This window comes from Lepus europaeus, chromosome 20 (genome assembly GCF_033115175.1).
Source record: "Lepus europaeus isolate LE1 chromosome 20, mLepTim1.pri, whole genome shotgun sequence".
NCBI lineage: Eukaryota > Metazoa > Chordata > Mammalia > Lagomorpha > Leporidae > Lepus > Lepus europaeus.
The window spans coordinates 54,676,279-54,704,160 of NC_084846.1; the positions used below are offsets into that span (position 1 = coordinate 54,676,279).

The window sequence follows — 27,882 nt, forward strand, 5'->3', positions numbered from 1 at the left end:
CGTCAAGTCCTTAGGAAGGGCCAGGCCTACTGAAAACCCAGGCTGAAGCTCGCCTCTTAACTATTATTACGTCTTCTCTGTTGTCAGGCTCTGGGGCTTCTTTGAGCTTCTCAAAACATTCTTTCAAGTCAGTGTCTGCTTTAGAGTTGAATATATTTACTTAATCACCACTGACTTCCACTGTAGATAGCAAGGAACAGGTTGTTTGGTCTGTAATGAAAACCGGGGCGGTAGTTTGGATTGCCACAAAGCATGCTCTGAGAAACTGCAATTTTAGTAACTCTTTGCAGATGCACTTATTAAGATCCAATTATTAGTAGAGAAGCACTGGAAAAGGGTACTCTCAGATAGCATTGTTCTTCCTGAGATGGGCTTCCGACTACAGGATTCGCATACTTGATGACGTTATAGACGCTGCCTGGTAACACGGAGGCCAGAGCTTCATCTCCAGATGCGAAGAGAAAATCCCTCATTATTGTCTCCTGTTTGATTGAGTGATTTTCACAAGATTTCATTTTAATGACTTTTGTGCATTTTCTAATGTATGCTGTGTTTCACTTTTTTCCTCTAGGAATCTTAACCCTCTTGAAGGCAGGAACCATGTTAGGAGTTCACAGACTCTGAAATTAGAATTGCACGATTCAGCGCCCCGCGCTTCAATATGCTGTCCAGTCAGTGTTAATGATGATTGACGTGTCCGTCCCAGACGTCTGTAAATCCATGAAACCAGTCCTAGACCAAAGCGCTTGCTTAAATAGACACGAGTCCCTGGCATCAGATCAGTTTTTCTTAAAGTAAATCCGAGGTTCTGAAAACATTCTGAGGCCTTTAATAATATCACTGAATCATTTAGTAAGGACTCGATAAAGCATATGCGTATGTGGTACATTTTTATGAGAAGTTCTCCACGTTAGGGTTAAAAGATTATTAATCCCCCTCCCAGAAACAATAACAACAACAATAATCAGCCACATGTGGTTAGCTTTGACTGCAGAACTAGAAAACTAGGTTTTCATTTCTGCAACTGGCATTTTTCTCCCCGGCTGCTTTTTAAGTTGGGCTGTTAGCAATTTAGCCTGTCTTTAATTTTAAGCACCATTCTTCTAGTCAGGAGATCCCAATAGGAAGCCCTGCTTCCCACAGCCCAGCCGCTCATTGGCTCGCTGGCAAAAGAGCATTTCTGCATACATTGGATGCTTCCTTCTCCCCTGGAGACCAAATATGCTCATGTTTCACAATCCCCTGGTTTGTGAGCTTGAGTCCATTGCCTGAAGCTGGAAACTTTCACTTGGGAGGACACAGCTCACATCAGGATCCAGACCCAGTGCCCCCGACAGTGCCCGTGGGTCTGACAGCAGATTGAATGCATACTTTTCTCTTAATCCAGTGTTTCTGAGCTGCCCCAGCCGAAATCAGAAACCGATGTGCCTGAGAGAGGTGTCCTTCAAAGAAAGGTATTTCCTTTGTGCAGCTCTAGTGCACTCAGAATTCAAGGGGTTAACCTGAGAGCTGCTTTGAAAACAGAGGCGAAGGTCACTGGCGGCAACAGCAAAGACTTTTAAAGCCTGCCGTCCTGAGCCTTTCAGCCTGCCTTCCCCACCCAGGGGATTGTAAACATTGGCTCCCGGCCACCCTGTCCCACAGCACAGAACTTCTCTGTGCTTCCAGCATATACGTTTATGCTTCTCGGTGGAAGCTGGAGTCAGGCGTGTTCCTGCTCTGCGCCCAGAGAACACGTCTCTGTTCGGTGCAGGGGGAGGCAGCCCGTCCTGCAGGAATGTGAAAGCAGCAGATACGCTTATTTAGCGGTGCTTCCCATGGAACTGAGCTGCTGCTCTCGGTCTGTCTGGAGTAGAAAGAATGTGTAGAATGCTGTCACTTAATCAGCACCCAGAAGAGCTCTTTTATCTGCCATTTGTTAGTAACTGGCAATATTGCCCTTATCTCTCTGTCCTTTCCCTGGATCCAGTGCCCTCAGATAGGAGAACTCCTAACATGAAAGCACTTATTACCTTGAGCATTGCTTCTTGTTTTTCTTTTTCAAAACTCTGAGTTCCTTAATCACCAGCAAAGCAGCTGTGGGACTTTTTTTTTTGGTGTTGTAATTTAAGTGAAGTTGTCATAGTTGTTTGGTGATGTTACAAGCCTGATGACGCTATCATTCACACCTGATTTTTCAAACGTCTGTATTGACACAATCATAGGAACCTTTATCGATTGGGTTGCATGAGAGCAGAATGGAGTTTCCAGAGATACTATTATATAGCTTATAGTTCTTCCTCCTGAACCTTTCACTCTTTTGAAGGGGGTTAATATTCTCTTGTCTAAGTAATTTCATGTCATTTCCGTCATTTGAAGCGATATTTTTTCTTTTCGGTGGTTTCTGGAGATGAGAGCCGAACATTCATTTTGATCCATATATTACTATGGATAGGAGCAGAAAGAAATGTACCCTATCCCATTCCTTTTTGCTCTTTTGAAAGTGGCCATGTTTCAGGGGAAGCCATGTAAAATTATTGGCTGCTTACTGTTGTACCCAGTGTTCAACTTCCCTTTGTCAAGTTTCCATTTCTTCTGTGTCATGTTCCCAGATGGTGTCACTGAGCATGTAGAATTTATTCATTCTTCATTACAGAATTCCAGGGTTGGGAGGACTTTAGAAATAATCTAATGTGACTTCTTAATTATATAGTTGAGGAAACTGAGGCCCAACAATACAATATTACTTTTTCTTACAAGGTAATAAATACATGGAGTTTATAATAAGTATACAGAGATGTATCTGGCCTGAAAGCCCTGGTGTACAGATCTCAAGTCCAGGTCACTTTCCCTTAATCCATCAATAGTCTTGTACTGTGTGACGTTAACAGATGACCAGACATGAGGTTAATAAACGAGTGACACTGACACCATGTGAGTACCTCAGCAGGTGGAAGACAGCGTAAGTGATGGCTAGCAGCAGATGCATTGTACACCAAGCAGGAGGTCTGGTGAGGTCTTGGTTTTCATTTGTTCCAAGGCACCTGATAACTGATTACTTCCATCATTCAGCTTATCGACTTGCCACATTTCAGTTTCACTGTAAGTTTCTCACAGTTCCTGTAGAATCCCCATTTTCTCTTGCCTATTTAACACGTTAAGGATGACTTCACACTAATTATAACAGTGAACTCTACATAGGACCAAAGCTATTCACAGAGGCTAATTCATAGCACTGCAAGCTTTTATGACTAGGTGAGAAAGATTGAGTACAAATATAAAAGTCTTCAGTCTAAGGAACATAAAAGGAATTCTTTCAACAAACCTCCATTGTATTGTTTTTTGGAGACCAATGTGACATATATGCATGAAGAACAAGAACATTGTTAAACTATGTATTGACAAATTAATTAGAAAATGAATTGGGAGGCAGGAAAGGTTTAAAAATGAATGCATTAGAAAATAGAATAATAGTAAACTGGAAAAATAAAGAAGCCAGAGAGCTGCTATGTCATTACAACTGCAAACAGGCAATCCTCTGGCAGAGCTAATTGGGAAAAAGAGGGCCGTGGTAGAGAGCACATCATTCCACTGTGCTGCTGGGAACTTCTGCCTTTAACTTGGGGCAAGTGAGACAGGATGGTATCTCAAGCCTGGGCACTCCTTGTTCTCCCTCTGTGTGTCTCTTTCTGTTAGTCTGGGTAACAAAAACCAGTATCTCATACTGTGTGTATATGTGTTGTGGGTTTGGATGCAGGCAAAGAAGGAAAATATATCCTGCAGGAAGAGAGAGCTTGGGACTGGGCAAAACAGCCATGCCTGTCGTAATTTCCAACCTCATTCAGGTCATTGTCAGCCAGCACTGCGGGTGACCTCCACTTTGGGGAGTGTAAGGTTAGAAGATGTGAGTTACTCTTGAGGTTTAAGGATTGGAGGTGAATCAAAGATGGTGAAAATACCCACTGAGGAGAGTCCAGGAAGTGCTTGTGAAGAGCATTTGTGAGAAATGACTAGGGACAGAGCGGAGAAGTGAGTGCAAAACGCTGGATCTTCTTTCATAAAACTTTGCTCGCCATCCTCCCCACATGGAAAACCAGAGGAGGGTTCAGTCCTGTGTAGCTGTGCCGAGAAATGACTTTACTGTCACATTCCCGAGGGATTCAGGATCCCACAGTAGACACTTCCATTCTCCTCACAGGTGGCAGCTTCTGAGCCTCGGCAATTGGAAGCAGAAGCGTCCTGTGATTACCGTACTTGGAACTTCTCATTGGCTTGAACTGGGCTCAGCCGACAGCGGCAAATGCACCGCTTAAGTTACTTCCTAGTAATGCCAGTCAGTTCGATTCTGCTATGGGGCCTGTTTTACTAAAATTTCTTCCTGCCATGGCTTTTAGAGCGGAGAATTCATGGTTTCAGTCCTGTAAGTCTTGGAGCAGGGATCGCTTGTTGCTCCGCTGTATTTATAGGTGATGAATTCTGGAGGTTCGGTCACTTCCCTGGGTTTGAAATGTGTGTCTCTGCTCTCCAGTGTGCTTTCCGTGTGCAGTCCTCGCAGCTCTCCCTGCGTGCAGGGCCTTTTCTCTGAGGAGGTACACTCCCTCTGCTGGCTCTAGCCATGAAATGAAAGTGTGCCATAAGTAAACTCTGCTCACGCATCTCAAGGATCACTTGCATAGGATGTTCTTTGCCTTAGATTTTTTTTCTGACGTGTAAAATTAGACTTTCATTTGGCTTGCTCTAATTCTGGCTATAAAATTGCCCAAGAATCTGAGAGATATTTTATATTCCTGTCGAGAACAACATGAAATTCCGAGACTACTTCTGATTTGATAATTAAGAAAGTCTGGCATACAGATTTACAGTATATAATAGGTGCTCAATAAATATTTATTAGTTTCTTGATTGCAGTCATATTTTTATTATACACAGACAGATTGTGTGTACTTTATTGTAGGAGCAATAAATCAGCCATTCTGTTTGATGAAGTCATCTGTGTTTCCATAGCACTTTCTCAATGCCTTATTATGGTTCTAACCACACTGTATTACAGTTATTTCTTTTTATATTTGCCTCACTGGGCTATGAACTCTTCCAGGGCAGGCATGGTCTATTATTTGTCTTGATTGTCTCAATCTCGTCATCTTGGATTGGTTGCCCAGTGAGTGAGTGGTGAGTTCAAACATTGCACTACAGTAAATATCTTCCCAAATGGTGCACAGACAGCCAGAAAGCTTAAGTAATGAGAACTTTTTTTGCATTCTGCTTTTACGATGAAGACATAACTGAAAGTAGATAAGGTGTTCATTAAAACAGCCACCACATGAATGCCAACCCTGGCCTAGTCCCTGCTGTTGGGAGCATTTAGAGACTGTGAACCAGTGGATAAGAGCTCTCTGTCTCTCTGCTTTCAAATTATTTTCTAAAAAGAAATTTAAAAAAAAAAAAAGATAGATTAGCTCCTATTTTCTTAGGACTGAATTAGTTAGTTAAGAACATTACATAGCATGAATATATATATATATGTAGTACCAGAAACAACATAGCTACTACAGACGGCGCAATGCCATCCTCACTGCCAACATCTGTAATACTACACAGTGGAAACTGACACCAATAATAGTTATTCCAAAGACCTGAGGGATACTTTATGACTTTTATTTTCATTCTGTGCTTTGATTTTCAATGCAGAACTAGATTTTCAGATATGATACTTACTTGAGGCAAGATGTATTGTCCCCTGAAGACAGGCATTTCGCCTAGCGTGAAGATGCTTATATCCCATAACAGAGTATCTAGGTTTGATTCTGGCTCCAACTCCCGACTCCAGTTTCCTGCTAACACAGACCCTGAAAAATAGCAGTGATGGCTCAAGTAACTGGCTACCTGCCACCTATGTGAATGACCTGAATTAAGTTCCCAGCTGGAGGCCGGCGGTAAAGCCACCGCCTGCAGTGCCAGCATCCCATATGGGCACCGGATCTAGTCCTGGCTGTTCCACTTCCAATCCAGCTCTCTGCTATGGCCTGGGAAAGCAGTAGAAGATGGCTCAAATTCTTGGGCCCCTGCACCTGCCTGGGAGACCCAGAAGAGGCTCCTGGCTCCTGGCTTCAGATCGGCACAGCTCCGGCCATTGCAACCAACCGGGGAGTGAACCAGTGGATGGAAGACCTTTCTCTCTCTCTGCCTCTCCTTCTCTCTCTGTGTAACTCTGACTTTCAAGTAAATAAATAAATCTTAAAAAAAAAAAAAAAATTCCCAACTCATGGCTTGTGGCTTCAGTCCTGACAGGATCCTGTGTGTTGAAGGCATTTGGGGAATGAACCAGCAGGTAGACAGATCTCTGTCTACTCCTCTCGCTCCCACCCTGTGTGTGCGTGCGTGCATGTGTATGCACATTTTTCTACCTCTCAAGTTTTAAAAAAAAAAAAAAGCAAAGATTCAGAAATACTGGGAAAATACACTAACTTTTATTTTTAGGGACTAAATTTAGTTAAGGTTGTTAAATTGCATGCAGGCATACATTCCAGAATTTATATTCTATTATTTATGCTCTCAACTCTGTCCAGTGCTACAGACTGGTGCTTTACAAAGTGTTTCCTAAGGAATACTAATCATGTAGGCCAGTAATAGCTGTTACATGAGGAGGCAGAATCACTCACTGGTAAATGCTGGCTTCTTTTTGACTGCAGAAAGTCTCAGAGTCTTTACTGTGTGACTGTGCAGTGCGAATTTACAGAGGACAGACTTAGCGTAGCCCCAGGTTTGTTTGACTTAGAACTGCTTTTCCCTGGGCTTCTCTGCACATGATCTGAGCTTATTTTGGGAGGCAGTCATGTACACAGTCAGAACTTAGCAATGTAGCCAAGTGGATTCCACCTACGTTTTCTCCGATAAATTACCAGGATTGTTCTCGATAGGACATGTCTTCATTAGTGGACAATATTGCTAGAATCATTTTGAATGTATTTCTTTTTGAAGTCTGTAGGTTTTTTGGAATCAGACTATAAGTCCCTTTAGGGCAAGAATCATGCTTTTACAGTCACCCGAGCCGGGTGTCAGCTACCAAGCAGCACCCTCCAAATGTGTACTGCATGAATGAAGAGATCATATGTGTAGACATGCAGGTTCTAAGCTACCAAGGAAAATGATACTACACGTACACTGGTTATTGTCCTTTGAGTTCCCCCTGCCCAGAATACTTGCCATGGTTCCCTGTATTTAAATTCCACGCCTCAGGGCTAGGTGTTTGGTGCAGCAGTTAAGACACTGCTTAGGACACGCCCATCCTATATTGGGGCATCTGACTTCAAGCCCCAGCTTTGCTCCCAGTTCCAGATCCTGCTGTTGTGCCCCCCTGGAAGGCAACAGGTGAGGGCTCAAGTGCTTGGATCCCTGCCACCCATGTGAGTGACCTAGCCTAAGGTCATGGCTCCTAGTTTAGACCTGGCTCAGCCCTGGCTATTGCAGGCATTTGGGGAATGAACCAGCAAATAGGAAGTCTCAGTCCATCTGTCTTTGTCTCCCTCTCATTCTCTGTCTCTCTGGCTTTCAAATAATTTCAAATAAAAATAAATTAAAATGTTTAAAAGTATTCAAAATAGAAACTTCATTCATTGTATCTAAACACTAGAAGGACTTATCAGAGGAAAAGATTGCTAAATAAACTCTGGTGTCTTGTTGCAATGGAATACAACATGGCAGTAAAAGGGAACAAACTATTCATGTACACAATAGCATTGACAATCTATACATATTATGTTAAGCAAAAGAAACCAGACACAAAAGTATACAGACTGCATTATTAGTTATGTGAAATTCAGGAATGAGCACAATTAATGTGTGGGGGATGTAAATCAGAATTAGGGGACCGAGTGGTGGTTAATAGGTGTGCACGTACAGAGATGAGATACATTGCAAGAGTGCAGATTTGTGTACAGCTCTGTAAGTAAATACGCTCCACAAAGAAATACACAGTGTACTGAAGTACACTAGTGTACACAGTACTTCAGAGAGTTTGTGGGATGGAACCTGCATTTTAGTGCAGTTAAGCTGCCACCTGTGACACCGACAACCCTTAGGAGCGCCAATTCTAGTCCAGGCTGCTCCACTTTCTATTTAGTTCCCTGCTGATGTGCCTAGGAAAGCAGTGGAAAATGACCCAATTACTTGGGGCCCTGCCACCCCTGTGGGAGACCTCAATGGAGATCTAGTCTCTTGCCTTCAGGCTGGCCGAGCCCTGGCCATTGTGGCCATTTGGGAAGTGAGCTAGCAGGTAGATAGGTAGGTAGGTAGGTAGATAGATAGATAGATAGATAGATAGATAAAGTTTGTGGTGTAGTAAGCTAAGCCTCAGCCTCTGGTGCCGGCATCCCATATGGGGGCTGGTTCATGTCCTAGATACTCCTCTTCCAATCCAGCTCCCTGCTATGGCCTGGGAAGGCAATGGAAAATGGCCCAAGTACATGGGCCCCTGCACCCACCTGGGAGACCCAGAAGAAGCTCCTGGCTCCTGGCTTCGGATTGGCCCAGCTCCGGCCAGTGCAACCATTTGGGGAGTGAATCAAAAAAGAGTGTGGGAAATGGAATTAAAAGACAAGTTTGGGGGCCGGTGCTGTGGCAGAGTGGTTTATAAAGCCTTCTGTAAGGGTGGCATCCCAAATGGGTGCTGGTTCGTGTCCTGGCTGCTCCACTTCTGATCCAAGTCCACACTAATGGCCTGGGAAAAGCAGCAGAGGATGGCCCAAGTGCTTGGGCCCCTGTACCCATGTAGGAGACTTGAATGGAGCTCCTGGATCCTGGCTTCAGCCTGGCCCAGCCCTGGCTATTGCAGCCATCTAGGGAGTGAACCAGTGAATGGAAGATCTCTCTGTCTCTATGTAACTCTTTCAGATAAATAAATAAATAAATAAATATTTTTTAAAAAATAAATTTGTTTTGGTGGAAAAAATCTTGAGCTCCATGCATATAAAGGCTTTTCAAAAAGTTCATGAAAAATGCATATTATAAAAAAAACTATACATGGGTTTCAAAAATTTTTTGCATCAAAAAATTTTTTTATTCAGTTCCATTTTTTGTTGGGCTTTTTGAAGTACCTTCATCTCTACATACTGGTACCTATGGTGGCTAAAATTTTATGAAATTTCATTTAAGGTATGATGTATAAAATTGACTCTGTTCCCATAGTTATGAAGTCTAAAACTTCTCATACCTTCAGAATAACCCATAGATAGATGGATTTTTTTTTATTTGATGTGTTTGTTTCTGGTTTAGGGTTTTTTTATTTCCTGACATGGTGGGGGTGGAATACAGAAGAATCTCCATCTTAGAAAAATTTTCTTGGGCATACATTTAACAAATACAAAGAGCCGGTCTGTACTATGGTAGCACTCCATTTGTAGGGGTATCAGAAGGAAGTAGATTCTTGCCATCACATCACAGGTCAGCACAGGCTGCAAGGGAAGTGTGCCATGGGAGTGTGGACAGGGAGCTGCTCCCTCCCTCAGAATGTTCCAGCAGGCTTCCACAGAGATGTCTCTAGGCCCTACTTCTATTTCTGCCATCCATGAAGATCCTCTACATAGTAAGTACCTACAGTGCTGATTTGATTTTGAGTTACTAAAGAATAATTGAAATTCCTCTGTGTAGTCTACTTGTTTCTTAAACATCATCGTTGCTTGGTGGGCCAGTTTCAAGGATACAACCTGCCACAGCAGCATTCTTTGAAATGTTTATAAATGGAAAGGTGGTGTTTCTTTGAACAACCAAATTTTACCCAAAATTGGAGGTTGCTTTTCCTTTCAAGTTGAGCTTGTGTGCAGCACACACACTGCCCTGAGCTGGGCCGCAGCCTGAGCCCTGGGGGCTGGGTGAAGAGCCTTTCATGTTCTCACACGGGGCTCTCCTGATAGCGGATGTACCTAGAAATACTCTGCCAAGTCCCTGGTATTGGTGTGGTTATTCCTAGAAACCGAGACATTTTAAGAGAAGCGTTGAGGCTCACTAAGAGCCAGTGAATGTATATTCTGTAGTTATTAACAGGGCTGGAATCCCTCTCAGTGATCCTTTCTTTCACCTCTGCTCATAGGAAATAACATGGAATGAATTTTTTAAATTAAAGATGTTTAAAATATTTAAATACTTAAGTATTGAAGATATCTAATATTTATTAAGGTGTAGAAAGCAATTTTTTTTAAATTTAAGTTTTCCTTTTGTATTTATTTATTTGAAAGGTAGAAATTGAGAGAGATCTTCCACTGATTCACTCCTCAAGGGCCTGCAACAGCCAGGGATGGGCCAGGCTGAAGAGCCAGGAATTCAGTCTCCCAAGTGGGAGTCAGGGACTCAACTACTTGAGCCTCCCAGGGTGCACTTTAGCAGGAAGCTGGAATCCAGAATATAGCCAGAATTCAAACCCAGGCACTCCGATACAGGATGCCAGTTTCTGAAGAGGCATCTTTACTATAGCACTGTAAGACCTGCTCCTGGGAAAAAAATTTTAGAAGGGCTAGGACACATATCACATGTCTGACTTTTTTTTTTTCCCCAGTAAATTTTAAACCAGTTAAATCTAGGGTGATGTCATTATGCCCATACAGTTGCACTGTGCTGAAAGCTGAAAGAATTCTGTGCCTAGTGATGTGATTTGTGAATCTTTGTGGAGTGCAGGGGTGGGCTCGGGACTGTTAGACAATGGGGAGTGATAGCGTTCTGGCTCCCCGGACTCTGCGTCTGCCTTTCCAGTTTCCACAGCCCTCATCCTCCGTGTATTCTGCTCTTTTGCAAGCAAGACAGCCTTCCCCTGCGTCTGAGTCAGTGGGTGAGGGGTGCGTTTAAGGAAGAGTCCAACTTGGGGAACTGGTTAGATGGGGATTTCATTTGCAGAGATAAAAACAGGAGCACATGCTGCCGAGGAAAGAGCGCCGGGTCTCCTGGAGGAATGTGCAGTTCTGGCTGTGTGAAGGAAGACTTCCCTTCCCTCTGCCTCTGACCTGCCATTTGCACATCCATGGCCCTAATCCCTCAACTGGGGGTCAGTTTAGCGAAATCCTTGAAATACCATTTTCCTAGAAAGACAACTTCCTTTGTTCTTGTAAGCTTTTCTGGTAAACCTGCATTGCTATGGAAATGTTGACTGTTTGGGAAATAAAACTTTTTTATTATTGTAATTAGACTTAGGCTTAAGACCTAAAGACTGGGTTCAGATAGACTGCACAGTGAAGGGAATGGACCTGAGTCAGGTAAAATCCTGCTTTGAGTTCTGCCTGGGCCATTTGCTCTCAGCTACTTCTGTGAGTTTCAAGTATGGCCATTAATATTTACCTGGTAGGGTTAAACCAAAGACAGCACGTACGGAAGCAGATGAAGTCAGTCCTGCATGGTGCCGTTCATCTGCCGCACCTTGTAGGTATCCTCTTTTCCCTCCACTCCTCTACCCATAGGTGAGATAAGAATGGAAAGTTTAGAGGAAAGATCACAAAACCCCACAAGGATCCATTCCCATATATCACAGTTCTCACTGTCAGATTTCCTAACACTGCAATCCCACTACCCCCCATTGTGCCCTTCTTTTTCGCTTGCACTGTTAACCTTGCTAAACGAACAGCGTAAAATGTCCCAAGCTTCGGAAGACGCTTTCCTTACTCCTTACCTCTAGTAGCTGAAAGTGCACAGTACAGTGCAGAGAGCGGTGCTGGTCTGCAATTGCATGGCTGGTTTTCTTTTCCTGCTCGCTCTCCGTGAGCTTCTCTAGGTGGAGGTGGGTAGGGGAGGAGTACAAACGGCAGAGTGAACTATACTTGGAAACTCTTTCCAGCTGGGGTTCTCCAGATCGCCCCCCCCCCCATTTGAGGAAAGCAGTGCCTCCAGAATTTTAACATGTTTGAGGGTGCATATGCCTCGAGATAGGTGGCTGTTCAGCAGGTTAAGTCCCCTCTTGGGACACCTGTCAGGCCGCCACAAAACACACCAAAAACACTGGAGTAAGAGAAAGAGATTATTGGGGGAAACCTGACAGACTGGAGGGAAGGGTTGAAGAAGAAAAGAGGGAGAAGGAGAGCATAAGAGACAGAGACAGAGGTCAGGAGACAGAGAGAAAAGAGAGAGAGCCATGTGTTCAGGAACAGGTCCTGTTAAAACGTTCCCGCAGGGCCTGTGCTGTGGCACAGTAGGTTAACACCCTGACATGGAGTGCCAGCATCCCATGTGGGCGCTGGTTCTAATCCCGGCTGCTCCTCTTCCAATCCAGCTCTCTGCTATGGCCTGGGAAAGCAGTGGAAGATGGCCCAAGTCCTTGGAGCCCCTTACCCACATGGGAGACCCAGAGGAGGCTCCTGGCTCCTGGCTTTGGATCAGCGCAGCTCCAGCTATTGTGGCCAATTGGGGAGTGAACCAGTGGATGGAGGACCTCTCTCTGCCTGTCCTTCTCTGTGTGTAATTCTTTCAAATAAATAAATCTTTAAAAAAAAAAAAAAACTTTGCCAGGTGGCAGGTAGGGCAGTAGGAGCAGTGAATCCCATTAGGATAGGGTTGGAGCTTGATACAGGTTGTTGGGCCATGTGACCACCTGGCTTCCAGCAGTGGCGGCAGGGACTAGAGCCTAGAATGGTGTCAGGGTGTGGATCGCGCCATTTTACTAACAACATCCATTTCCCACTCAGCTTCCTACTAATGTACCTGAGAGACAGCTGATGATGGCCCAACTGCTCGGGCTGCTGCCACTCATGTGGGAGACCCAGGTAGGGTTCCTGGCTCCTGGCTTTATTCAGCCTGTCCCAGCATCAGCTGTTGGTGGCATTTGGGGAGTGAACCAGCCAATGGAAGATCTCTCTCTCTCTCTCTCTCTCTTTCTGTGTATGTGTATCATCCTACCTTTCAAATAAGTAAAAAATCTTATAAAACATGTGTATGCTTGATTTCAAATATGTGCTTCCATTCCCTCATCACTCACTCTCACTACGAAACCTCCCGGTAGGCACTTGGTACATTTGCATGCAGCCTATGTAAAAATGAACATTGTAGGCAACTGTTGAGTCCTCTTAGAAAATCTGAGTAATCCTGTGGCCTCCCAAAGTTCATCGATCTCCTTACAACAACCCTGAAGAGGAACGATGCGCCCTGCAGCCTGCCATATCCGGTGTTGAGAATCATTTTCATTTCTACTTATCTCTGAAGGTTGAAGGAATGTCTACAAATATTTGCTTGGTTTCTATGGTGAAGGCAGAGGGAGATCTAGTGTGTGATTGTGTAGTGTCAAAATCAAAACTGCACTGCACTGTACTTCCACAAAGAGAATGAATTTGTTACTTGACACATAATAGACATTTAGCAAGTGGTAACTATTTTACATTTCATGAATTCAAGACAAGGTTTAAACAATGCAGTCTGAAGGAAAATACAGACTCTTCAGGTATTTTAAAACTTCATTTTATAAAAATAAAATGGTCCTCACATTTTATTAAACAATCATCCGTTGACCCAAGATGATGTTGGTTGACCCTTGGGATGCCTGGAATGGGTCTGGGGACACACTGGTTTGTAAACTTCCACAACAGAAACACCCCGTGTCCTGCCCTGGGTTGTCATCCCTGTCACCCTCCATTCTGCTGTCTTCCAGCAACCTGGACACATGTGGAAACATAGGTTTATTTTATGCCTGCAGTGTACAGTGCTCCACAAGGTCCTGGGTTGATTGGCCACTCAGGAACAGTCTCTGCTGTCTGAGGGCTGGCTTCAGGTCTGCAGACTGTAAGTGCACAGGCAGAAAATGAAGGAGATACAGCGTGAGACGGGCAGGGAGAACTGTGTGGGGCAGGATTAACCAGAAGAATGGAGTCCTAGGAGAACACGCCTGAGACAACATTCCACATTTGGGGAGACCGGAAGGCTGAGACATAGTGCTCACGACACACGCGTGCGCGCACACATGCACACACATGAAAACCTCGGAGCCTCCCAGTGGGTTCAGGCCAGTCTTCTTGTCAAGGAGAAGCAGACAGAGTCACCAGAGAGGGTGGGAGTCACATGGTGAGGACAGTGTGGGTACTCTGATCTTGAACTTGACCTTAAAGCTCTGGAGAATGGAGCAAAGGGTTTGAAGCAGGAGGGTGGTGAACACAGCTTCACATGCCTTGGAAAAGATGGGCTACAGGGAGGCAGACTAGTGAGTAGAGATCACAGCTGGCTGCTGGGACCTCCTGGCAGAGCACAGACTCAGGATGGGATGGTCAGGGTCTGGCGACCTTACTGATGGAGATGAGTAGGGAACCTGGCTAAGTGGTTATTTTGCTTGGGTGGGGGGCAGTGATATACACAACTCCAGAGGGAGGACAAGGCTTGCATTTTGGATTTACAGCAGCTACAAGAGGACTAAATGGGATTTCCAGGAGACCATTGGAGTTGCCCATCAGATTCTGCTGGTCAGGGTTCTGGGGCTCACCGGGATTGTGCATCCCCTCAGAAAGACAACTGCCACTTTAAAGAAAGCAATTCTTCAAGGGGGAGGATGGTAAGTAAGGAACACCAGAACAGGACACCAGTACAGGACACCAGTGTTCTGTGCTTGCTACACAGGCTGCGCCCCTACTCCACCCCACCCCCAACACCACCACCAAATTGTCCTCCAGCCAGCTCATTTGACACATTCCTCATTGTGACCACACTGTCTAGGACCAACAAGGTACCTCATGGAGTGGACACTCAGCCTTGTGAGTTGACTTGAAGTTCACTTTGATCTTTAAAGGTTTGCTGTCTGGGGTTAAACCTGTTAGAGACAGAGCTGCTTCATCATTCATAAAATGAGACATCTGCATTTCAGCTCCTGTTGTCCCTCCCCAGTCACCGCACACAAGCCCTTGCACACAAAGCAGCTCTCTTCCCCTGCTGCGCCCTTCATCTCTGCTGGGAAGGAGCACCATCTCAGTTCATTTCCCTGTGCTGTCCATTTTCCTGTGCACCCTCTTACACATCCTCAAAGACAAGTCGTGCTCAGCCCCACCTGCCTCCCAGGTCCAGCTCTATTGTTGATAACACAAGTACTCAGTGGTGCCAAATGATTGTTGGACATTGTAGTCCCCCCATCCTGCAGTACAAAGGGGCGGACTGCCTCCGTCCATCTTCAGTCCTGCCACCGGCAGTTCCCTGTGGTTCATCCCCAAATCCAGACATCAGATAATGGTTGTGGCCAGTGAGTCAAGTGACTAAATGAAAACCAGAAAGGGTCAGGGATGACAGGAGCTAGTGCACGCTGAAAGGAGAGCCGTCCTCTAGCTGGGAGGTCAGGAAAGGCAGGATGTGAGCCTGGCTTTGAAGCATGGGCAGGATTTGGACCTGCAGGGAGTATCTCACAGAGAACCACACGGGCAGTGCTGGGAAGACAACACAGAAATGCGAGTTGGGGCGTCCTCTGCGGGTGCTGGGCCAGCAGACCAGAGGCTAGAACAGAGTTGCCGGCATAGACTCTCAGTCGGTCTTTGTCCTGTGTCAGAACCTCTCCTTCTGGCCCTTAGATCACAAGTGAGGATATCTGAGATGACTATGTTATTACGAAATATTGTGTGTGTTAACTGTCACTGATATTTAACTCTTAATAGTTTCTACTTGCATAATAATGAGAAGGCTGCTAGGCAGAATTAAAGTTCCGATTATTTCTAATATTCATATTTTAAACCTATAACTTTGAAGAACTGAATTCTCTATTATGAGAAGTTGGTTAAACAGTCACTAGTTTTCTTTCCCCTCCCCTCCCCCCTTAAGATTTAGTTGGAATGAGAGAGAGAGAGAGAGAGAATCTTTCATCTACCAGTTCACTCCCCAAATGGCCTCAACAGCCAGGGCAGGGCCAGGCTGAAGCAAGGAGCCAGGAACTCTGTCCAGGTCTTCCCTGTGGATGTCAGAGACTCAAGCATTTGGGCCATCCTCCACTGCCTTCCAAGGCCCATTAGCAGGGAGCCGGATCTGAAGTGGAACAGCTGGGACTTGAAGTGGTGCCCATGTGGGATGCTGGCGTTGTAGGTGGTAGCTTAACCTGTTACACTACAATGCCAGCTACACTAGTTACTCACTTTCACTTTGTAAAACCATACTAGTTTTCTGTGAGAGAAAAAAAGATACTAGACAAGCATTGTCTTGGTGTGAAAAAGAGCTTCAAGCATAGCTTAGAACGTCTTTGCTTTAGCAAACTAAAGACTTTGAAGTATTTTGCATCCTTATTTATTGTAAATCATACTCTACAACTGCACTTGAGACATGGTGGAGTCAGCCCCAAAAGCAGACCCTCACCACATGGTTCACTCAGTAAGTGATCACTAAACCAGAGGACAGTGAGGAGACTCAGGGTTAGAATTAAAGAATCTGTAACAGGACATAGAATGTTAAGAGAGAACACCCACCCTATAGATCCTCTACTCCAAATGCCCTCCTGAAAGCTCAGAAAACTGAGGCCTGGAGAAGACACCCCCCAGGCCAGTTTCTTCAAGTGTAAGCTGTGTATGTTGGTCACCGTCCCAACAGGAAGTGGATGGTACACACAAGACAGTTCAGGGAGGACTTAGGCATGTAGGCACAATGTACAAAGAAGCTGGTGTAGGAGAGCTCAGGAGGTGGGGCTGTAATGAGTCCCTTGGTTGCAGTCGGGCTGTTCCCATTCCCAGACTGGAAAGGAAGAGGGAGAGCAATTACTGGAATCCAGAGGAAGAATCAGGTGGAGCCACGTCCCCAAGGTGGACACCAACTTTGTGGTGGCAACGCAGCCATCACTCACAGGAAAGAAACCACGGAGCTGAGGATGTGTGCCGTCTCCTTTGAGGCTTCCCCTAAGGATGTGTGCCCTCACCATTGAGACTTCCTCATGGCAAGGGGCATCTTAGGGGAACAGATCTGTGTTCATGCCCCCAGCCTTCTCTGCTGTTACAGCCTTGTAATAAGGATGAATCAGATAAGAGCTCCAGTTTTTCCAGGCCCTTGGTGAAAGGGTATGGGAATAAAAGACTGTTAAGTAGAATATTAAGTCAGAGCGCTTTACCCTGACATGCATTTTGAGTCAGAGTTGGCCTTGGCCCCCGCTTTATCTTAGACTGTTATTGAACTGATTCAAGAAATTGTGAATGGAGATCAAAGCAGTTTAAACAGATACATTCGGTTGTGTAAATATCCTTGAACTCCTCCCCCTGCTTTCCGGTCCGCCTCCTGTTGCCAGCTCCATTCAGCACCTCCAGAGGCTGTTAATACGCGTAATGATTGTAATAAACATCGCATCTGCTTTGGTTCCAGCTGGCTGCAGCCACCCAGCCCTATCCATAGTTGCTGTTGTTATCTCCGCTTGCTGGACAACTGCATGGGTCATCACCGGTAGCCGCCTGTGTCGTGATTTCTAAATGTTGGTCTTAATGTATTGTACTCCTGTTACCTTCAGCGTGTTCCTAACTTTAAATTGACCATCACGTCTTAAGGATAGTTAGAGTGAATCAATATGGAGAACTCTTGGTAGAAATGTATTAAGAGTTTGAAAACTCCTTACTTCATGCACTAAAACCTTGAAACATTTTTCACCAGTATTGTCCCTTCCTTATGACGTTTTCAAAGAAAAACTAGTCAGCTTCTGCTTGTGTCTGATTTACACTAGTGGTAAGTTAGGCAGGCTTCCATCCGAAGCTTTTCAGTGGCACAAAAGTATGCTAATCCCTAAGCAAAGATAGTTTATATTTTACTGTCAGGGAAATTTGTTACACTTTGTCCTCAAAACCTCGGGGCCAGATTTAGTTTGGTAAATATTTTAAATTCTCCAAGATTACAGAAATTGTCATCAATTGAGAGATTCAAAATGACAGTGACTTAATGTAAGAATTGAAGGACTGTGGGACAGAGATTGTAGACAGATAGGAGCTGGAAAGCCCTCTTGGTATGTAGGTTTTAAGATTACATGAACCAGGGAACATCTAGTGGAACATAGTGGTGTTGGGATTATTTTATTGTAGAATCCACTAGAAATGTTAAGTATCATACAGTTCATTTTTTATTTTAGTATTCATTTCTACAAAGATTAAACCAAAAAGATATCTCTTTGCCAAGGGTAGGGAACTTTTTTCTGCCAAGGGCCATTCAAATACTTATAGCATCATTCATGGGCCATACAAAATTATCAGCTTAAAAATTAGCAGGCTGTAGGTCCCACCTGCAGTGACCTTCACAGGGCTGGACCATGTTATCTGAATGGCCACATATGAACATTGCCCACTCCTTCTTTAGACAAATGTGGATGCAAATGAAATTTTTAAATCTTAGCTTTAATTGGATCACTAAATGGGAGTTGATGAGTGAGTGTCACACCACACAGAGCACTGCGTGGCGAAGTAAGAGAAACCTTTTCCTTCAACTGTATTTTAAGGAATTCATTTAAACCAAAAGGACAGCTGAGTGTGAGATTTGTAAACCCGGAACGTCTTTCCCATTAGACACAGACAGGCCTTTGCAACAGCTGTGACACTGAAGCCGCCACCAGGGATGCCTGCACGCTGGAGTACCTGGGTTCAAGTCCCGCTCTGCACTTCATTCCAGCTTCTTGCTGATGTGCCCCTGGGAGGCAGAGGTGATCACTGCCGAAGCTGGTTCCCTGCCACCCACATGCAAGACCTGGATAGAGTTCCCAGCTCTACTGCGCAGGCATTTGGGGAGAGAACCAGTGGACAGGAGATCTCTCTCTCTGCCTTTCAAATAAATAACCGTTAAAAAAAAAAAGCATAATTCTCAAAAAGGAAAACCATTACATTTTGCAGCTATTTTAACTATGATTTGTGTAGTCTTGTATCTGTCACCATCTAAATTCTTGTTATTTTAATATTTTGTAATAATAATAAATTTTATTTACTGAAAATAAAAGGCCAGTGTGTATAAGGCAGACATCCTTAGATGTACAGGGAGATACTGGGGAAGGAAAACAAAACACAGTTCTTCAGAGTTTGGCAAATAAACTCTGGGAAGAGACAAGCTAGGATTTATAGGAGACAAAGTCTTACGAATAAAGGACTATACACTTAGAGAGAATGCTCCCTCACACCCACAGAACAAAAGTCGAAATTCTACCAAGCAGAAACTGAAAGTTGTGGTCTCCAGTTGTGATGCAATAAAGTTAGAAATCTGACAATTAAAACACTTTTCTGAGAAATTTATTCCTCAATATAATATACTTTTGGGTTAAAGAGAAAATTTAGAAAAGTTTACTTAAAGATTAAAAAAAGAGGGAAATTTAAAAAGATAAAAATCAACAAAGTATAAAAGTACTAACCCTCCCCAAAATGCAATTAAATGCTTTTTAAATAAATATAGCTGAGTTCTGGATAAGCCTAATGGCTATAAAGAGAAGATTAAAATGTATATTATGAAAGAGAAAATCAGTACAATCAAGGAACAGGTGAAATTAACGTAATTGTAAGAAATACTATGTACAGACTCAAGCCATTGCATTTTAAAGTCTAGACTAAGGATTTTTCCTGGGAAAATTTTTTTTACCATAACCAAAATGGGTTCAAAAAAAGGTTGAAACCTGAACAGACTATACTAAGAAGAAATGTAAAAGGTGGTTAAAGGAATGCTAGCTGTGGTTCAGACCCAAACAATTTTACATATGAGTTTGACCCTCAGGGGAATAATATTTCTTATGTTAGTTACACTATTCAAGAATACAGAAAAGAATGGGGAGTTTTCATTATCCATCCCTCATATTAATACATGAAAAACTAACAAAAAAGAAAATAATATATGAGTCTTTATTTAATATGTTAACATCCTAAATAAATATTAGAACTAGCATTCCAGGCTTTATTTATTTTTTTTTTTAAGATTTATTTACTTATTTGAAAGGTAGAGTTACAGAGGGAGAGGCAGAGGCAGAGAGATCTTCCATCCTTTGGCTCACTCCCCAAATGGCTGCAACATCAGGGCTTGGCCAAGCTGAAGCTAAGAGCCAGGAGCCAGAAGATTCTTCTGGGTCTCCCACATGGGTAGCAGGCCCAACCACTTGGGCCATCTAACACTGCTTTCCCAGGTGCATTAACAGGAAGTTGGGTCTGAAGTGGAACAGCCAGCTCTCCAGCTGGTGCCCATATGGGATGCCAGTGCTGCATGTGGCAGCTTTACCCACTACGCCACAGTGCTGGGCCCCACTCCACCACACACACACACACACACACACACACCCCATCCTTCCCCACATTATTTGAAAGGCAGAAAGTCAAAGAACTTCCATCCTCTTGATTCACTTCCCAAATGCCGAGAACTACAAGGGCTGGGCTGGGCTGGGCTGGGCCGGGCCAGGTTGGACCAGGTATAATCCAGAAACCAGAAATTCAGTCCAGGTCTCCTACTTGGGTAGCAGGAACCCACCTGCTTGAGCCATCCACCTACTGCCTCCCACGCTGCACATTAGCAGGAACCAGGATTGGAAGCAGGGTAGCCAGTACTTGAACCAAGCATATGACAGAATGTGGACCTCCTGAGGAAGTGGTATCTTAACTGCTCTACCAAATGTCCTTTTTTCAGAGTGTCATAAAAGAATAATACACGGGCTGGTGCCGTAATGTAGCAGGTAAAGTCATTGCCTGCAGTGCCGGCCTTCCATATGGGCGCCGGTTCGAGTCCCAGCTGCTCAACTTCTGATCCAGCTCTCTGCTGTGGCCTGGGAAAGCAGTGGAAGATGGCCCAAGTCCTTGGACCCCCGTACCCACATGGGAGACCCAAAAGAAGCTCCTGGCTTCCATTTGGTGCAGCTCTGGCAGTTGCAGCTGTTTGCAACTGGAGTGAAGCAGTGGATGGAAGACATTTCTCTCTCTCTCTCTCTCTCTCTCTGCCTCTCTGTAACTGCCTTTCAAATAAAATAAGTAAATCTTAAAAAGAAGAATACATGTACTGGTGCTGCAGTGTAGTGGGCTAAGCCTCTGCCCATAGCACTGGAATCCCATGTGGGCACCGGTTTGTGTCCCCACTGCTACTTTTCTGATCCAGCTCTCTGCTATGGCCTGGGAAAGCAATAGAAGATGGCCCAAGGCCTTGGGCCCCTGCACCATGTGGGAGACCAGGAAGAAGCTCCTGGCTCAACTCCAGCCGTTGCAGTCACCTGGGGAATAAACTAGCGGATGGAAGACCTTTCTCTCTTTCCCTCTCTCTCTGTAACTCTCTCTCTCAAATAAATAAATAAAATCCTCAAAAAAAAATACGCAATGATTAGGAATTATTTCTTCCAGGAAGGCAAGATGACACAATACTAGGAAATCTATTAATGTAAGTAATATGCCATTAATAATGTAAAGAATTATCATATGGTCATTATTAATAGACACTTTAAAAAGCATTTGATGAAAATGCATTCTACATTTTGAGTAGTAACTACATTTTTAAAGGAATATAAGGAAACTTCCTAAATAATCAATATAGTTCAGTTTACTTTGATTATTTGAACATTTATTTGATGTTCATAATAGGTATCACAGAGTGAAGGATTGAAAATGAAAATTGTCAGCCTGGTAAATTGTCAGCCCTCTTTTAGCATCGGTAATCCATCAGAAAACAGTTTCCTTAGAACAGCTTAAATGCTGTAGTCAGATTAAACTTTTAGACCTTGTTTTGAATTGGAAGTGAGAAGATAAATGTGAGCCCCTGTAGTATCTGTGTCTATGAACCACTCAAGTGGAACTTGGCAGACAGTTTGCACCTGCACTTTTATTTACAGTGTGTCAGAGGAGCAAAAGTGTTCCTCCAGCTAGAAATACTAATAACACAGAAATAAATCAAGTACATTAAAACTGGAGCCCAGAATTGGACACTGTCTTTGGTGAAAAATAAGAGTGGTTGCTCATTGCATTTTCCCCAGTTATCATCCTAGGAATGGTTTCCTTAATGATCATTTCTGTGATATTTGTTAAACCCTTATATGTGCAGTATTGTGATAGACATTTACATACATAATTGGTAAAGTCAGGGCCATACCCTCAGAAAGGAACTGTTACCAGATGTGATGTTCACGGAGCAGTGGCTTCCGGGCAGTGATGGCCACACCAGGCCTGGTGGGCCCCAGGGAATGGGGTATGTGTGGAGAGGAGAAAGAAGACTCCCAGGCCAGGGAGTGGTGTAAACAAAGCCATGGAGGCTGGCGCCACGGCTCAATAGGCTAATCCTCCGCCTGCGGTGCCAGCACCCGGGTTCTAGTCCCGGTCAGGGCACCAGATTCTGTCCTGGTTGCCCCTCTTCCAGGCCAGCTCTCTGCTGTGGCCCGGGGGTGCAGTGGAGGATGCCCAAGTGCTTGGGCCCTGCACCCCATGGGAGACCAGGAGAAGCACCTGGCTCCTGGCTTCGGATCAGCGTGGTGTGCTGGCCACAGCGTGCTGGCCGCGGCGGCCATTGTGGGGTGAACCAATGGAAAAGGAAGACCTTTCTCTCTGTCTCTCTCTCTCACTGTCCACTCTGCCTGTCAAAAAAAAGCAAAGCCATGGAGGCAGGAGCTGTAGGATGTGTTTCTGTGATCTAACTGCTCATGCCTGCCCAAGGATGAGGGTTACCTAAAGAACTTGAAAGAGAAGAAAAAGGAAAAATCCAAGGGCCCCATCCATAGAGGTCTAATTGAGTGGGGGCAAGATAAGGCCCAGATACCTAAGCTTCTCTGAAAGCCCATGGCTGATTCTGTTCACAGTCAAGGTTGAAAACTAGCTGTGTGGTCTAGTCTGTAACTAGAGTGCAAGGGATCTTTCAGTAGTGTGGGAGAAGGTGCCAGAAAGACGTATGGCAGTCAAGAAATAATTGGAATAACATTTTAGTGCTTTTAAAAAAAAAAAAAAAGATTTATTTATTTATTTGAAAGTCAGAGTTAGGAATATGGGGAGAGAGGGAGAGATTCCATCCACTGGTTCACTCTGCAGATGGCTGCAGTGGCCAGAGCTAGGCCTCAAAACATGCAATAATTATTTCACTGTTGTTAGTAATCTTTGTCAGGCAGCTGGCCCCAGTGGGGCAGTTCTGCTGTTTGTGACGTTGCCTGGGGCTGCAGCCATCCAGGGGATCTGCTGGGCTGGAAAGTTCCAGCTGGTTCCCTTTCCTGGCTTTCATCTGAGGGCTCAGCTGGAGCGTGCCACAGCATGGCAGCAGGGTTCCAGGAGGAGGCATCTCAAAAACAAGCATTTGAAAAGGCCCTGGACCACAAGGCTTCTGACCTTAACTTGGTTCATCTCAGACATTACTGCAACACGCTCTGAGGGTCAGGTGAGCACTCAGATTCTACGGAAGGTGAATAAACTCCATCACTTGATGGGAGGAGCAGCACGTGCACACCGAGAAAGAAGGAAATTGATAGCGGCCATTTTTTAGACTTACACCTACAATCCGAATGCTCCAAGTAATACAGCATCAAAATAATTAAGGCAGAACTGGAGGAGATTTAGATAGATGTCACTCATAGTAGAACTAGGGGTCGGTGTAGGTGCAGCTGTTAAGTCACTAGAATATCTACATCCCATATCTGAGTGCCCAATTTGAGTCCTGGCTGCTCTGCTTCCAATCCACCTGCTGATATGCACATTGGGAGGCAGCAGATGTTGCCTCGGGTAATTCTGCCACCCACGTGGGAAACCGGATTGAGTTCCAGGATCCTGGCTTTGGCCTAACCCAGCCCTGGCTGTTGGAGGCATTTGGAGAGTGAACAGTGGATGGAATGTCTCCCCTCGTCTCAGATATTTATAGAATACGTGCCTCTTCCATACCTCAAAAAGGGAAACACTTGAACCTCTACACTCGCAGAAATCTGAAGCCTTAACATACTGCGTTTTCCTCAGCCGTCAACCTGGCAGCAGTTGTGTGGCTTCCCCATCACACACTGCTCTGTAGGAAGTGGAGTTCTCTTTTGGTCTGAAAGTGGGGTTATGCATTCCCTCAAGTTCCTCCCCACAGGAGGGGGTCCTATCTTGATTCCCTGCCAGGACCCTGGTAAGAGCAGCTTGGCCCTGGTTGTTCTGTAGGTCACCTGCATCAGCCACTGGATGCGTCGTCTAATCCCCTAATAAAGCAGGCCTGGGAATTGGGCTGGAATCCTCGCCATCACCTGTTGCCCATGTGTTATTTTTATAATCCCCTTAAGAAAAAGCGTAAACAGAGCTAAACGTTTGGGTTTCGTTTATTTTGTTGCTGTTGCTGACTCTGCTTTGCTTTCTGAAACTCTTGTCATTTGCCCTCCTGATAACTCACTGCGTCTGGGGTGGGACCCCAGGGTGTGGGGCTGATTTCATTTCCTGCTGTGCCAGTGATGAGTCCTCTTTACTCACTGCTTTTGTCACAGCGGCCCCACGTGATTAACAGGAGTGTTTGCGGATCTGAATCTTGTTGCCGAAGCCTCAGTAACGCTCAGCCCCTCTGCCTCTGCAGGTCGTCACGCTGTGGTACCGAGCTCCAGAAGTCCTGCTGCAGTCCAGCTACGCCACGCCCGTGGATCTCTGGAGTGTCGGCTGCATATTTGCAGAAATGTTTCGTAGAAAGTAAGAAATACCGTTTTCTTTGTGAAGCTTCATTTCATGGCAGCATGGCGTTTCTGTCGAGTAGGCTCAGATGTCCAAACCCACACGCTCCAGGCTGCCGCTTCCGAGTCACCTGCCTTCTCGGTCCTTACAGCGTAGTGTTGTACACTGTAGCTTCCAGCTCTTGGGAACTCTGTTGGTAAATTCACACTCTATTGTTCTTACATTGGGATTGGTTTTGTTGGAAGTGATAGGACATGGTACATGAGAAGCGGACGGTGATTTTTTTTGTTAGTGACTAAATACCCTCAAAGTAGACTTGATCCATTGGAGGAGGAATAGGACTGTTAAGGTTAAGGATGTGGGAGTTTTTTTAAACAAAAATTTTAATGATCCAAATAGTTGAGGAAAGGCTGCTTGGGCTGGAAAGGATTAGACCAGGAGCATGTAGAATATTTTAATGCTGCCATATGGAGGAGAAGCCGGACATTTCTACACTATTGGGAAAAACTTGAATGAGAAAGTAGAAATTACAGAAATGAAGAATTTTGGTTCAAGGAGGGGGATCTGTCCGCAGAGTCAGTTATCTGGAAAGTAGGTTGGGGATTGTGTGTTCTCACTGGGTGTACAGGGACCGACTGGACCACCGTGCACTGGCACTCGGAGGCTGAGCTAGATGACTTCCAGGGCCCCTGGAGTCTGCAAGTCTGTGATTCATTTGTTTGATTTTCAGGTCACACGAAATAGCCAAACAATATAATAAAGATCTGCCAGGAAAATAATCCATGCCTGGGTACTAAGTTCAGCCTGGTCAAAATTAAACAGCGAACCTAACCATAATCTAATCTCTATTTTTTTCTGTTTTTATTTCCATGGGAAACTGTGAGTTGGGAAGCTGAGCATATTCCCATTGGACACGCTGTGTTCAAAATGAAGCTCATAAGAAAAAGAAGTGGTCCATAACTGCTTATTTGTGTTTGTTGTAGCCAAATGAAGTTTTGTGCATGTAATAGAAACATCTAGAAGTCAGCCAGTTCATCAGTAGCTGACAGGATGTGATCATGGCAAGAACATGAGAGGATTCAGATGTTTGATGCAAGCCTGATGTGTGCCAAGGATAACACTAAAACTCTTCCCTTATGTCACCTTTTTTTAGGAGGTGTGAGGATGGAGTGGTGTATTTACTTAGCATCAAGCAGCTAGGAAGTACCAGGGGTATGAATCCAAAAGAAGTCTTATAAATTCCAACCCAGTACTGTTGTTCTACCAAATAAGGAAGAAAAGGAGGGATATCAGACCCAGCTATGGTGTTTGCCAATTAGGCTAAATAGGTGGTGGTAAAAGCTTGGTCTCTGACCTGGTTGGAAATGCAGGTACCCAGGCCTGCCACAGACTTACAGAGTAGAAGCAGCCCTGGGGCCAAGGTCCAGCAGCGCGTGTCTTTTAACAAGCTTTCCACTTGATCCTAAGAACACCCTCGGGGTGAGAGCCGCTGAGTGAGATGACAGTGCAGCCCGCGAAGGGCAGTCTTTAGAAAGGGCAAGTGCCAGGCCCTGCCCTGGAGATGCTGCTGATTCACTATGGGGCTGAGGCCAGGAATTCCTTTCCTTTTCCTTCCTCCCACCCTTCCTCCCCCCCTCTCATTTATTTGAAAGGCAGAGAGACAGAGAAGGGGACAGACAAACAGATCCCTCCCTCACCCACTGGCTCACTCCCCAAATGCCCACAATAACGGAGGACAGGCCAAGCCAAAGCCAAGAGCTGAGTACTCAGTCCAGATCTCCCACGTGGGTAGCAGGGACCCAAGTAGTTGAGCCATCACCTGCTGGTTCCCAAGGTGTACATCGCCAGGAAGCTGGAACTGGAAGCAGATCAAAGCCTTGCACCAAGGTAATAAGCCCAGAAATAGTTGTGTGGAGAAGGGAGCAGTATCAGAAACCAGTTCCTTGTGCCTTTAAGGCCTAGGAATGAATCCAGGCCAATCATGTATCCTCCCTGAACTGGTTCCCTGTCTCCTAGGGTTCCTGCTGGTTCAGCTGTGACCCTGAATATGCCATGGGATCTGACCCTTGTTCTGCTCAGCTCACACGTGGAATTTCCTGTGATACTATGCAGACAGCTGAACGTGGCATGCCTCTTAACTCCAGATGTGGTCTGGGGTCCAGTCCCCAGCTTAGCATGAATCTAACTTGACTTCCAATTCCATGTTGTCTCAGTTGAGAATTCACAAGCTACAGATCCCCTCATTGCTTTTGACTAATCCTGAATCTGGGAGTCCTGTCATGCATCCACTCTGCGTTCTTACTACTGCTAAGGCAGCGATTCCTAAATTTTGTCGTCTCTTTGTCACCTTCATTATTTCGGCATATTCTTATATGGTTAACCATACTGTCATTTGCTTTTCTTTTTGACTTTCTCTTTTTTTTTTTTTTTTGACAGGCAGAGTGGATAGTGAGAGAGACAGAGAGAAAGGTCCTCCCTTTTGCCGTTGGTTCACCATCCAATGGCCGCTGTGGCCGGCATTTCGTGCTGATCCGAAGCCAGGAGCCAGGTGCTTCTCCTGGTCTCCCATGCGGGTGCAGGGCCCAAGGACTTGGGCCATCCTCCACTGCCTTCCCGGGCCATAGCAGAGAGCTGGCCTGGAAGAGGGGCAACCGGGACAGAATCCAGCGCCCCAACCGGGACTAGAACCCGGTGTGCCGGCGCCGCAAGGCGGAGGATTAGCCTGTTAAGCCACGGCGCTGGCCTCTTTTTGACTTTCAATTTACTTTTTCATTTAGCATCATCCTAAACAAAATTTATGAGTGTAATCAGACTTGGTGAGCCACTTTTTCAGAATAAATATGTGACCATCTAAATTATTAAGAAACTTAGTCTAGGGGCTGGTGTTGTGGCATAGTATGTTAAGCTGCAACGCTGGCATCCGCTATGGGCACCAGTTCGAGTCCTGGCTACTGTGCTTTCAGTCCAGCTTCCTGCTGGTGCTCCTGGGAAGTAAGCAGAGGATGGCCTGAGTCCTTGGGTTCCTGCACCCATATGGGAGACCCTTGTAGGGTTCCAGGCTCCTAGCTCCAGCCATGCCCAGCCCCAGCAGTTGCAGCCAATTGGGGAGTGAACCAGCAGATTCTGTCTCTCTCTCTCCCCGTCTCTTTAACCCTTGACTTTCAAATAAATAAATCTTTATTTAAAAACAAGAAAAAGAAGAAAAAAGCAGAAACTTAGTGTGCAAAAAGAAACCTGGTGTACATTCATCCCCTGAAATCATGTCACGTATTGTCAGTGGTACATGTTACATGTTGGAAACCCTCTCCCAGGGGCTAGCCTATGAGTAACTTCCTGGGTGGCTACCATAGGCACGGCCCACTTGTCGAGGGGTAATGTAAATCCCAACAAAAACTGGAGGCAGTCCTGGCACCATTGA

At 45.0% G+C, this 27,882-nt stretch overlaps 1 protein-coding gene across 1 annotated transcript in view; it reads left to right on the plus strand.

Annotated features, from left to right (window-relative positions):
- CDK6 (cyclin dependent kinase 6) overlaps positions 1–27,882 on the plus strand; it is a 233,949-nt gene that overhangs the window by 138,665 nt on the left and 67,402 nt on the right. The window contains exon 5 of the mRNA XM_062179253.1: positions 24,373–24,482. Within this exon, the coding sequence (XP_062035237.1) occupies positions 24,373–24,482 (110 nt within the window). The remainder of the gene's footprint in view (positions 1–24,372; positions 24,483–27,882) is intronic.